We start from the raw sequence: 12,480 nt of genomic DNA on the forward strand, positions 1-12,480 counted from the left end.
CGGAAGTCGACCCCCGACCAGCGAGGCAGACGCCCAGACAAGCCCAGGCCTCCCAGCAACGCCGCCAACCCTCAGAGGTGCGCAGGGTTTGGTGGGAACCACGTGCGCAGCCTCTGTAAGTTCTGGTCGGCCACGTGTCAGGCCTGCAAGAAAACAGGCCACATAGCCGCGGTCTGTCGTAGCCGCCGCCCCCGAAAGGAGATCCACGAGCTGCAACCGGAGGAACTGCCGTTCGAAGATACTGGGGCCCCGACCAAAACGCGAATTGGCTTTGTTGAGAGCCGGCTGGCCATTAACCACATGGGTAGCTGCCGGCTGCTCAAACCCAAAATTAGACTAACAATCCGCTTGCAAGGCGTTCCTTGCAGCATGGAGCTTGACTCCGGATCAGCGGTCTCGATCATTTCGGACGAGACCCTTAACTACATAAATAGCCGGAGCAAGCAGCGGATTAAATTACGGCCTACAAATTTAACCCTGACCGATTTTCAGAACTCGCCGGTCAAGGTAAAGGGGGAGGCTACCGTCTCGGTGGGGTTTAAGGGTCGCAAAGAGCACCTGGAGGTTGTAGTGGTAGAGGGCCGGAGAGCCAGCCTGGTCGGCCTAGACTGGTTTGAGGCCCTGGGAATCACGGTCTCCGGGATCCACCGGATCCAGGGGGACTCCGTAGAGGCCGTCTGCAAGGAGTTCGCAGATGTCTTCGACGGGACGCTGGGCAGGTACACAGGGCCCCCCATATCATTCAAGCTTAACTCGAACGTTCCCCCCGTTAGGGTCCGGCCACGGCGAGTCCCTTTCGCACTCAAACACAAAATTGAGCGCAAACTGGATAAGCTGGTGGCCCAGGGAATCTTAGAGCCCGTAGATGGGGTGGAGTGGGAAACCCCAATCATCACCCCCCTCAAATCCAACGGGGAAATAAGGATCTACGCCGACTACAAGTGTTTGGTGAACCGCGCCCTGAACCCGCACGCTTACCCGGTCCCCACGGTCAGCCACGTTCTCGCTTCCCTCCAAGGCGGCGCCATCTTTGCAAGGCTCGATCTTGCGCAGGCGTACCAGAAACTCACGGTTACTAGGGCAACAGCTGACATTCAAACCATAGTAACACACAGGGGAGCATTCCGGGTGAACAGGCTGCAGTTTGGGGTCAGCGTTGCTCCTGGCATTTTCCAGGAAGTTATGGAGAAGACACTCAGGGGCATCCCAGGAGTCTGCCCCTATTTTGATGACATCCTGATTGCAGGAGCATCAGCAGAAGAGCTGGCAGGTAGGCTCAGGGAGGTACTGTCCAGGCTGCATTCAGCTGGCCTAAAACTCAAGAGGGAGAAATGCAGCATAGGTGTTCCCTCCACAGAATTCTTGGGATTCAGAGTAGATGCCAGGGGAATCCACCCCAGAGTCCAAGGTGAGGGCCATCAAACTAGCACCCACACCCAAAAACAAGGCAGAGCTACAGGCATTCCTGGGCCTGCTGAATTTCTACCACGCATTCCTCCCACACAAGGCAGCCATTGCAGAGCCACTCCACAGGCTACTGGACAAACAGGCAGCATGGGTCTGGACTCCCGCCCACGACCAAAGCTTCAGGGCTTTAAAAGCACTACTGTCGGATAAGTCCACAGTAACCCATTTCATCGAGACAAAGCCCATATGCATCGCATGCGATGCATCCCCTTACGGTGTGGGCGCAGTACTCAGTCACCTCAAGCCCAATGGGGCGTAAATTCCCATAGCATACTATTCTAGGACGCTGTCTGGAGCAGAAAGAAACTACGCCCAAATCGACAGAGAAGCCCTGGCAATCATGGCAGGAATCAAAAAAATTCCATGATTATCTGTATGGCAGGGAATTCACTGTCTACACGGACCACAAACCACTCCTAGGCCTGTTCACAACGGACAGGCAGACGCCCCAAATCCTGTCCCCTAGAATGCTCCGGTGGTCCATCTTCCTTGCAGCCTACAATTGCAAGCTGGTGCACAAGCCAGGGAAGGAGATGGGCCACGCAGACGGCCTAAGTAGGTTACCCATTGACACCCCCGAACCAGACCCAGCACCAGCAACACAGATCCTAGCCCTGCAGGAGTTACCAGAATGCCCTCTCCACGCCAAGGACATTGCCAGTAACACAGCCACCGACAACATCATGAGCAGGGTACACTCATTGGTTTGCACAGGGTGGCAGGACAAGTCCCTGGGGCCTGAGTTCCAGGCCTATTTCACCAGGCGCAACGAGATCTCCATGCACAGGGGTTGCCTCCTCTGGGGAAGCAGGGTCATCATTCCCACCGCAGTAAGGGGCAGGGTCTTGGACTCCTTACATGAGGGACACCCGGGGGTGGTTAGGATGAAGGCTCTGGCCAGAAGCTACCTCTGGTGGCCAGGGTTGGACAAGGACATTGAGGAACGGGTCAAGGCCTGTTACACGTGCCAGAGATCCAGGCCAGAGATGCCACATGCACCCGTGCACTGGTGGGAGGCCACACACACACCCTGGTCCCGCATCCACATTGACTCTGCAGGGCCATTCCAGGGCCAACTGTTCTTAGTAGCAGTGGACAGCCACTCCAAGTGGTTGGAGGTAGTCCCGGTTCCCAACATGACCTCGGGGAGGACAATCCAGGTGCTCAGAGCTCTCTTTGCCACACACGCCCCCCCGACGTAATTGTGTCTGATAACGGGCCTCAGTTTACCACTAATGATTTCCAGGCGTTCTTGAAGGCGAACTGGATTAGGCACGCCACCTCCGTGCCCTTCCATCCAGCAACCAACGGGCAAGCTGAACGGATGGTAAGGACGACCAAAGACGCACTCCGGCGCATCATTAGCAGGGACTGGCATCACAGACTGGCGAAATTCCTACTCGCCCAACACACTACACCATGCGTTGCTACCGGGAAGAGCCCAGCAGAACTGCGGTGGGGATGACGTCTCATCACCAAGGTGGACCGGTTACACCCAGACCGAGTAGCAGCCGAGACGGTTAGGCCACCACCACCATCATCATCATCATCACCAGCACACAGAGTTCTCAACGTGGGGGACCTGGTCTGGGCAAGGAACTACAGGGCAGGGCATCCATGGGTTCCAGGGACTCTCTCTTACATCGTGGGGGTGGAGGGGGACAGACACATAAGGCGACACATCGACCAGCTCAGAGGAAGGGTCCCTGAGCGCACCACACATGCCCAACAGGACAGCCACACCCCAGGAGAGATCAGCCCAACCAGAAACAACACAGAGCAGGAACCAGAGGAGGAGGGCCTCCTGAACCCAGCTCTGTTCAACCCAGCACAAAGGCCCCAAGAACCAGCTGTCCAAGCCCAGGGCCAAGCCACACCCAGACAGTCCACCCGGCCCCACAAGACACCTGCCTACCTGGCAGACTATGTGTGCAAGTGACCTCCACACAGTGGCATTGTTCTTTTTGTTGTTGACATACAGTGTACATAGTTGTAGCTAGTTGCATTTGTTATCGTTGTTATGTGTTTCTTCTCTAAGGGGGGAGGGGTGTTATGTATGCAGGCACCTGCATAGATACACCCACCAGGAGGCATTGGCCTGAACAGTTTTGGCGGGAAACCCAGTTTCGGCGGGAAACCTAGGGCCAACCCCATTGGCTGTCCGCTTACCTGGCTAGGTATTAAAGGAGGCCAGGTAACCCTCATTCCTCAGTACGCTACCCCCCCTTCCAATAAAGAGCTGAACACGTACTCCTGCTGGCATCTCTTCCTTGCGTCGGACCCACTACACAATACAGTATATATCAAAGGGCTGTTCAGATAAAAGAACCTTGGATAGTTTTGAAAAATGAATATGAAATGCATGGTACCAAAAATTATGCAGCATTCTTAAGAATTCACAGAAATAATATTTCCCAAATGTCAACTCTATCAAATTCTTTCAATATTACTGTTCCCAAAAGTAATAAAAAGCAAAGAAGACCAAACAATGGGATAGTCCTGCTGTGTACAGTATTTCAACAGCCTCCCACAAAGTACTTCTTGCTTGTACAAATGAGGCCACTTCTTTCCAATAACTAGATTTTTTTCTACAGTATAAGATTACATTTACAACACCAAAACATGTGGTCCTTGTTATCAAATATCCCGTTAATCATGGTTACATAGTAAGTACAAGCAAACCTTATTATACACAGTAAAGAATAACACATATTCCTCTTTTAAGGGAAATTATTTTGTCTGAAGAGCTTGGGAAAGTTTTTTTTGTTTGTGTATTTTATTTGTGCACAAAGTGGTGAACAGCCCTAGTATATGTGTAAAGTATGCTTTTTCAAAGTCTTGTTATCCACAGATTCACCATTTAAGGCAAGATGCTGCCTTACAATAATAATCTCTATATTACTAAATTTATTGTGTCTGTCTGTAATCTTCCATTGGGGCAAAATGGTACATCATTGGGCAACAATTTTTGAACCAATATACCTCAAATGGGCTAATTTACAGCACACGTGTCCAAAATCCTGGATTCATTCATCCCAAGAGATTGAAATTTGGCAAGTTGTGGCTACTTCAGTTTCACTGTACCTCCATTCTACCATGATCAGCCAAAATCACATGATCATCATGGATAGATCTCTACCTTTCCTGCCTCCTTCTGGTCCCTGCTTCCAATCAACAGTAGTGAGGGAGGGGAAATAGTGCCAGTCCATATTATCTGAAAAGAAGAATGCTTCCTATCAGCTTCCCACAAGCCAATGAGGAAGTCGGCAGGAAGTATGAACTCTTCCGAGGTGATGACAGTACCATATACCTCAGGGATTGAAATTTCACAGTTTCAGCCAAGACCCATCACTCCTGTGGGACTGAAATTTTACAAACTTATTTCAAATGCTCCCTGCCAGCTTCCCACAAGGAAAATCAGCAGGAAGTCAGAAGTCACTCCCACTCCCACACTTTTTAGCCTGCTATCATGATATTTCTGTTTCTTGTTTAGGTAAAGAAATATCTCTGACATGATGATCTATGAATCAGACAGTACAACAGTATTATCAATAGTAGAATATAATATAAAGTATAGTACTTTGGAGAACATTTAGTTTGATCTCTGCCCAGAACAGGAATTTACAGTACAGTATCCCATTATAACCAAGCCTTGGTGGAGCAGTGGGCTAATGCCTCCTTAAGTAACACCAGCTGCCTGCAATTAGTGCAGGTTCGCATCCCACCAGGCTCAAGGTTGACTCAGCCTTCCATCCTTCCGAGGTAGGTAAAATGAGGACCCAGATTGTTGGGGGCAATAAGCTGACTTTGTAATAATGCCGCTTGGGGTGTGTGTGAAAGCCATAATAAGCAGGCATATACATAGAATGAAGGCTACTTCTAAGCTTGTAAGCTGCCCTGAGTCTTCGGAGAAGGGTGGGATATAAATGTAATAAAAAATAAAAAATCTGGTGCTTTATAATTTAAACCTAAAAAGCAACTCTAATTTTACCCCATCCTCTACATGACAGACCTTTTGATACTTCAAGACAGCTCTCATGCCTCCCTGCCGTCTTCTTTTTCTGGACTGAACCTTCCATGCTCCTTGTCATCTTGGTTACACTTTTCTGAGATTTTTCAATTTGCCAATGTTTTTGTTAAAATACAGTGCCCAAAAGTAAATGCAGCATTTTAGAGGTAGTCTGACTAATACAAAATAGAGAGGGACAATGTTTTGTCTTGCTCTTGCCACTATATCTGTTAATGCAAACTCGGATCACAACTGCTTTTCTGCAACATCACATTCTTAATTGACATTCAGCTCGTGATACACCAACCCAGCCAGATTACTTTTTTGCATATAGTTTGCCTAGTATGTCCCCTACCTTAATTTTACACTCCTGCCTTTGATTTTCCCTACTGAAAGGTAGGGGCTTACCAATTGTCTCTATTGATATTCATCTTCTTGGTTTCTGTTCATTATTCCAACTTGTCAAACCTTTATTAATCTTGTTACTATCTTCTACGTGTTTGCTTTCCCCCTATCTTTTTGTCATATGCAAATCTGATAATCCTATTTTCTTACTGCTTCTTCAGTTCATTTATAAGTAGGCTGAACAGCAGATACTTTTCTTGCACTTATCAGTAGCAAGTCTTTAGTGGTCTTTCTTACTTTTCCTACATAGACTGGCAATTAACCTGAGATTTCCTCCAAACAAAGGACCTGTTCTACTACTGGCCTACTCATTCAGTCATCAATACTGCTTCATTTAATATAATAAACATAGTGGATATGATTCTTTGAGAGCCAGTTTGATGTAGTGGTTAAGGCATTAGGCTCAAAATCAGGAGACCACGGGTTCTAGCCCTTCCTTAGGTACAAAGCCAGCTGGGTGACTTGGACCGGTCACTGTCTCTCAGCCTTAGGAAGGAGGCAATGGCAAACCACTTCCAAAATATCTTGCCAAGAAATCTGCAAAAGATTGCAACAGGCAAACTCTGAGAATCAGACACAATTGGACGAGAATGGGCGGGGGGGGGATTCTTTATACAACTGGTTGAAAATACAACCTTATTTCACTGTCAGTTGTGACACTCTCCAAACATTAACACCAAAAATCAGTAACTCGCGTAAGAATGCCACACCAGCTTAGCACAATTTCATAGAAAAGAAATGAGAGAAAGAAGAAAATTATGCAAATGTGCAAAATGTCATTCTCATTTTTTGTGACTCTAGAAACATACAACCTGTTGCTTATTGAAAAATACGTGAAGCAAAAACAAACCATGAATTTTCACCAGTCCACTATTTCTTTTACAAAATACCCAGAGAGAGTGATTGAGATTTTCCAACTTGCATCTAATAAATTATTCAGAAGCTTGGTCTCACTGTGTAAAGAAAGCCATATGGGAAACACACAAAATTGTGGTCATATAAAACAGACCAACATCTGACCTCAGTTATGCTCATATATAACTCTGACAAGGGCAAACATTGTCTTGAGTATATTTAATATGCAAGGTAAACACTGATCAGATTTGGCAGATAAACAGATAGAAACCCTTCTGCCTTAAGCAAGTTTACTAATCAAATCAGTAAAAAGCCAACATTTCAAACACAGTATTCTTTCTGGTTATACATCCAGTAAGCTTGAAACAGCAGATCAATAAATTAACATAGTAAGAATCTAATTAGGAGACAACTGTTGCTGTTTAGTACTTTCAATGCATTAGAATAGTGATCCATATTCAGTGTTGTCTAAAGTAGAGAAACTTCTATGTACTTTTGAAAACTAATCCTACTGCTGAATACATGGGAATACCAGGAGAAGAATACAAAATAGTTCCAGCTGCATAAGTACATAGATCATGCAGGTTACTGTAGCAGACAGTTGTAGTGTTAACAAGATTAACAAAACAAAGCAATGCACTTGCCTTGTCAAAAGAAAAGAAAAAAAAATCACAATTCAGCCAGAAAAGCTTAAGATTAAGATCAAATTAGCTCTGAAAGCAAATAAAAAATGATTTCAAATTGATTTTAAAAGACCATTAAAAGCTTTAGCTGCAAAATTTGCATCAGCCTATTCAGATGAAATAGGAATATTACTTATTTGGAAAGCCTTCAAAAAAACCATTTCTTCTCCAAGCCACTTATCCTGGCAAGCTGGTGCTCCTGTTTTCACCAAGGAGCTGAGTAGAAAATGCAAACATGCAAGCTTGGCTGATATACTGAGTATATTTAATTACAAGACAAGAGTTTGAAGGTGCCACGTGTTCCTTAATTGGTTTTAACTTCAGTTTTTAAATATCTTTCTGATCTACCAGAAATGCAATTTAAATATGAAAGCCCAAATAAGGTCCAGTTTCACTTTGCACTGGAATAGCACAAATTGTCCAAGATAAATACTGTGGGAGAATTATGAAAGCAAAATGAATAAAAGAACAAAAGATCAAATCTAGTATGGCAGTAAACCTCAATGAACTCCATGAGATTTCTAAGTCCATGAGAAAGAAAAAATAAGAATATTTTTCCATTTAGTATAACCCCCCTACCATTTCCTCCTTATCTAAACATGAAACAGAATCATCTTATTTACCCTGGTGTCAATGAAAGAAATCTGCACCAGATACATTAGCAACCAGATCTTGCTTTGTACATTCTAAAGGCAGAAGATCAGATTGCCACCTACAGGTATATTTAGTTTCTCTCTCCCCACGTCCTTTATAAAATTTTCTTGTGAAAGTACATAAGCAATATAAAGAGCTGGAACATAATAGAAAGTATTTTTAGACGAGTCTTGTGGTCCATTTATACTACGTCATTTAAGAACAATAGAACACAAATCATCTTTTCTCATAAATATAGCTGACATAGGACTTTTTCCCACATAAGCATGTATATCAGTTGAGTCACAAATGAATGTATAGGCTGCTTTCACAGAAAACATTATGACTTGTCAGTTAGGTTGACATCACATGCTGTTTCTTGCTGTTGTTGGCTGTACTTTTTGTTTAACTCATCTGAGTAATCACTTCATATTATAGTAACTAAACAATGAACGGGAATATGTACTCATCTAGGCTGAAGGTTTTTAAATAATCAAGCACTGATATCAGACCAATAAATTTATATTAGAGCCCTGTATGTTTTTGCTCCAAATCCCATAATAACAAAAGCAATAGGGAATAATAATAATAAAAGCCAAGAGGGTTTACAGCTTTGGCCTAAACTTAATTTGTCTAAACCACATCCTACAAAATAGGCTTTGCTTTTGATTAAACTTGCATAAGATCAAATTGCAGAATTAACAATAGACTAGGTGGATATATTTTCTTTGTAGTCTTGATTATAACTTTTTCATTCCGAGTACAGAACCAGACCTATTAAAGGTATAAAACCAAAGAAAAATGCATTACTTCATTTAAAATGCTCAGTTCTGGCCACTCTACACTTCTGTAGAAGAAACATAAGCCATTTACCTGATACAATTGGTGCTAGCCTGAATATGTCCGTTAACCTGCTGTTCACTGGTTCGTAAGGTGATTCTTCAAGCAAATCATTTCCTAAAAACAATTTAAAATGTTTTTTTTTCTTTCATGCTTTTTAAAACATTTTCTGAAACTTCAACACTCCTAGAATCTCCAGGCTATTCCCAAAAGCAAAATGACAATGCAATCAATTACTACTTCTTTCCCCTTTTATTTGGCCTCCCATCCACCATATGATTTTCTTCAACTCTTTTTCTTTGGTAAAAATCCTACAAAAGCTTCAGTGGAATGAATTTTAACTCTTTTGCTTTCATACTTGTGGCTGTTAAAGATAGGAAAACAAACTTCAAGGACTCATTACTATGAAGTTCAATTATTATTACAAGTACTTTGTACTTACAAATAAAGGTGAGACAGAAATCAAATAAATAATTCTAAGAGAAGGAAAAATGTTTTTTTTTAAAAAATGGGAGGTGATGTTATATTTATAATAATCACTTTATAGAGATGTTAAGAGAAAAAAGTATTTTGCTGTCAACTTTTCCTGTAAACCAAATCGATTTAGATCTACATCTATCTGCATTTGATACATGTGGAACAAGTATATTTTTTAATTAAGAGGATGCCAGAAAACTAAGGAAAAAACTCATCAATGAGAATTACAATAATTCCTTCAATTAAATTTGATCTTCTATGTGAAATGTATGAGTGTTTACAGAATTATGTGGGAAAACTGATCTGTTTAAAAGGTGAGATATAGACCAGCAGCCTTCCTCAATCTGGGACAAATATTCCACCCTTGTACTTGAAGCAATGGAGACTATAGGCTTGACTACTTGTTTTTTTCTCAGCCTATCTTATCTTATAATCCCATAACCACTGCCTGAGGTACTTATTGGGTAAATATGAGAAATAAAAATGCACACACATACTTAGATGAAAGATCCCAAGTAGCAAGCTACAGTCAATAACCCAAAGTTAAACTATTTAGTTTAGCAGCAACTAAAATATTGATTCAGCTAAGCCTCACAGATATAAAGAGACATTCTTGTAAGACATATAGGATAACAAGAATAGCATAGCTGAACTTTAAATTCTCAACAAGAACTGTATTCTAGTGATCCCTATTGCCTCAGGAAACAACAGTTTTATTATTTTTTTTCACTGGTTTGATGTCAGCATGTTATTAAGGAAGTTTTTACCAAAATTTATCTACTCCCACACTACACAGAAAACATGCTGCTGTTAGATATAATGCCTGGGTAGTGTGGCTAGGGGAGGTTTGACTTCAATTTGACCTCACAGGTGAGAAATTGGCCTGTATAATCTCCCGATTTTATATTTCATTAACAAGTGCTGATGGTCTTTGTTCCTAATGCTTTGTAGATCTGTACTCCCCTTTTGACTTTGGTTTACAAAGGTCAGATGAGTCCCTTCTGGGGAAAATCTTTTAGTGTGCATTTTCAACAATAGGAAACGCACCAGCAACAGCTGCTCTAACTGGGTGGCATCAGAGGTCCTCCCTCTGCAGCCAAAAAACACAAAGAAAATTACAAGGTCAGCTGATGGAGGACCTGGTGGGGGAGCGGGAGGGGGGCAGGACAGAGGGCATTCCTTGCTAGCACTGGGGAAGGAAGGTGGCAGGGAAGGATGTTGTGTATGACAACCACGTACCCTGTAAGCTTTGGTACATGCTCCAGTAAATACGCAGACAGTTCTTCTCCTTTTTCATGCCTCTTTTGCAGCGGCAATTATAGAGGGATTTCTGCTTGAGAGCTTCCATGGCGCTTTTGCACTCGTCCTTTGCCTCCAGGCCTGCTGCCCGGCTGAAGTTGCTCTCTTTGCCAGCTACACACTGCCTCAGTGTCCTGTATTTAGTGCTGCAGCTCTGCTCCCGGAGACACTGCTCGCTGGCTTTCACACAGTCCAGATGGTCTCCTGCAAGCAGCCCACTCACTTCAGCTGAGAAGAGTACTTCTGCGTTCAAAGAGAGCAAAAGAGAACCTGTCAGCCCTGAGAGGTCAGTCCAAGAGAACATGCACAAAACTACCATAATTGCAGGGGTTCAATGGGGGAGAGGCACAGAGAGCTTGGCTTTGGTTGCCTTTCTCAGGATGGCAAAGATACCAAAGACAACTTTGCAGATGGGAGGTTAAGATCTCTCTCCCTCTTCAGGAATTTCTTTAAAACTGAATGTTTTTAAAAAGTAATTGCCCAATCCATGCACCGGCTGTGTCAGATAAAGTCAGCTGACCTATCACCCCCATTTTACAGCAGGTTTTTTTTCCCCCAAGTTTCATTTTCTTTAGAAAACCCATATTTATGGAGGTTAACTTTCAAAGGACAGAAACTTCCCCTCTAACAACAGCCTTAGGAAGTGAAATGCTCATTTGCACAAAGGCAGTGTTGCGATTTTAACTTCAGTCTGGAAAAAGGTCAAAGGACAGCAATATTCTTAGATATCCAGGAATCTTTCACAATTCAGCTTTTTTTTAAAAAACTAGGTTTCTGATTTCTTCCACTGGAAAGATTTAAAAAGAATCAGATTTTCAAAGTCCTCTTCCCCAGAGTTCTTGATATGACCAATATCTTTTAGTTCTTTATTTCCTTTCCAATAAAAAAACAAACTAGCATGTATGCACTCAAACCCACCCCATACCTATTTGCAAGCCACAGTGGACTGGAGATACAAGTCTTTTTACTGCCACAGCCCAGAACAGGCAGGATGCAACTATACATCTCATAATGAAATCCCCACTTTCTTCTAATAAAAGTGAATTAACTTGGAAAGTTTTACTTCCAACTTGCTTCTAGTTTAAAATCAAAAGGCAGCAGCACCTTTTGCCAACAGCACCACCCTGTGTAAGTTCTACTCAGAAGTAAGCCCAACTAAATTCCAATGAGACCCACAGCCAAGCAAGCCTGTACTGAACTACAGCCTAAATCCCTTCTCCGTGTTGCAAACATTGGTCTAAAATTGATGGAGAAGAATGTCTTTCCAAGACAATCGGCAATCAGCTACTGCTTGGAAACTCACAAAGCCAAGAAAGACTGTATGTACGGAGCCACATATCAAAGATTTAACGCACCGGGCACTTACCCATTAAGGGTAACACGAAGTAGTAGGTGGCCAGAGGCATCTTGCTCCTCGGCAAATCCTTCTCTCCGATGAACTTGCTTCCGTCGCTCCAGAAGGCGATCTCAGCACCTAGATATTCCAAACCAGCGAGGTTCCAAAGCCACCAAGTTCATATCCATTGAATTTGCAAAGGGGGGGGGGGGAGAAAGAAAGAAAGAAAGAAATCCCCACCCTGCCCTCCTCTCTCTCTCTCTCTCTCTCTCTCTCTTCCGTCCTCCGGGAGCAAAAGCAAGAGCAGCTGCTCTGCAAAAGGAGGGGGAGGCGAGGCGAAAGGCGAAGATTTCTCACCCGGAGGAGCTTACATCCCAGGATCCCGGAAAACAGAAGGGTCGATTTCTCAATAAAAGCGAGAGAGAACTAGAGCCAGCCCTTCACACTTCGAGCGCGCGAGCTCAATTCGGAGCTGG

At 43.6% G+C, this 12,480-nt stretch overlaps 1 protein-coding gene across 1 annotated transcript in view; it reads right to left on the reverse strand.

Annotated features, from left to right (window-relative positions):
- Positions 1-12,167, reverse strand: part of GFRA1 (GDNF family receptor alpha 1) — a 266,196-nt gene extending 254,029 nt beyond the window's left edge. The window contains exons 1-3 of the mRNA XM_081328315.1: positions 12,035-12,167; positions 10,609-10,911; positions 8,926-9,009 (exon numbers count right to left, since the gene is read on the reverse strand). Coding sequence (XP_081184441.1) covers positions 8,926-9,009; positions 10,609-10,911; positions 12,035-12,074 — 427 coding nt within the window. The 5' untranslated portion in view covers positions 12,075-12,167. The remainder of the gene's footprint in view (positions 1-8,925; positions 9,010-10,608; positions 10,912-12,034) is intronic.
- Positions 12,168-12,480: the final 313 nt, after the last annotated feature.

Source organism: Vipera berus, assembly GCF_964194415.1.
Source record: "Vipera berus genome assembly, chromosome: 5".
NCBI classification, from domain to species: Eukaryota; Metazoa; Chordata; class Lepidosauria; order Squamata; family Viperidae; genus Vipera; species Vipera berus.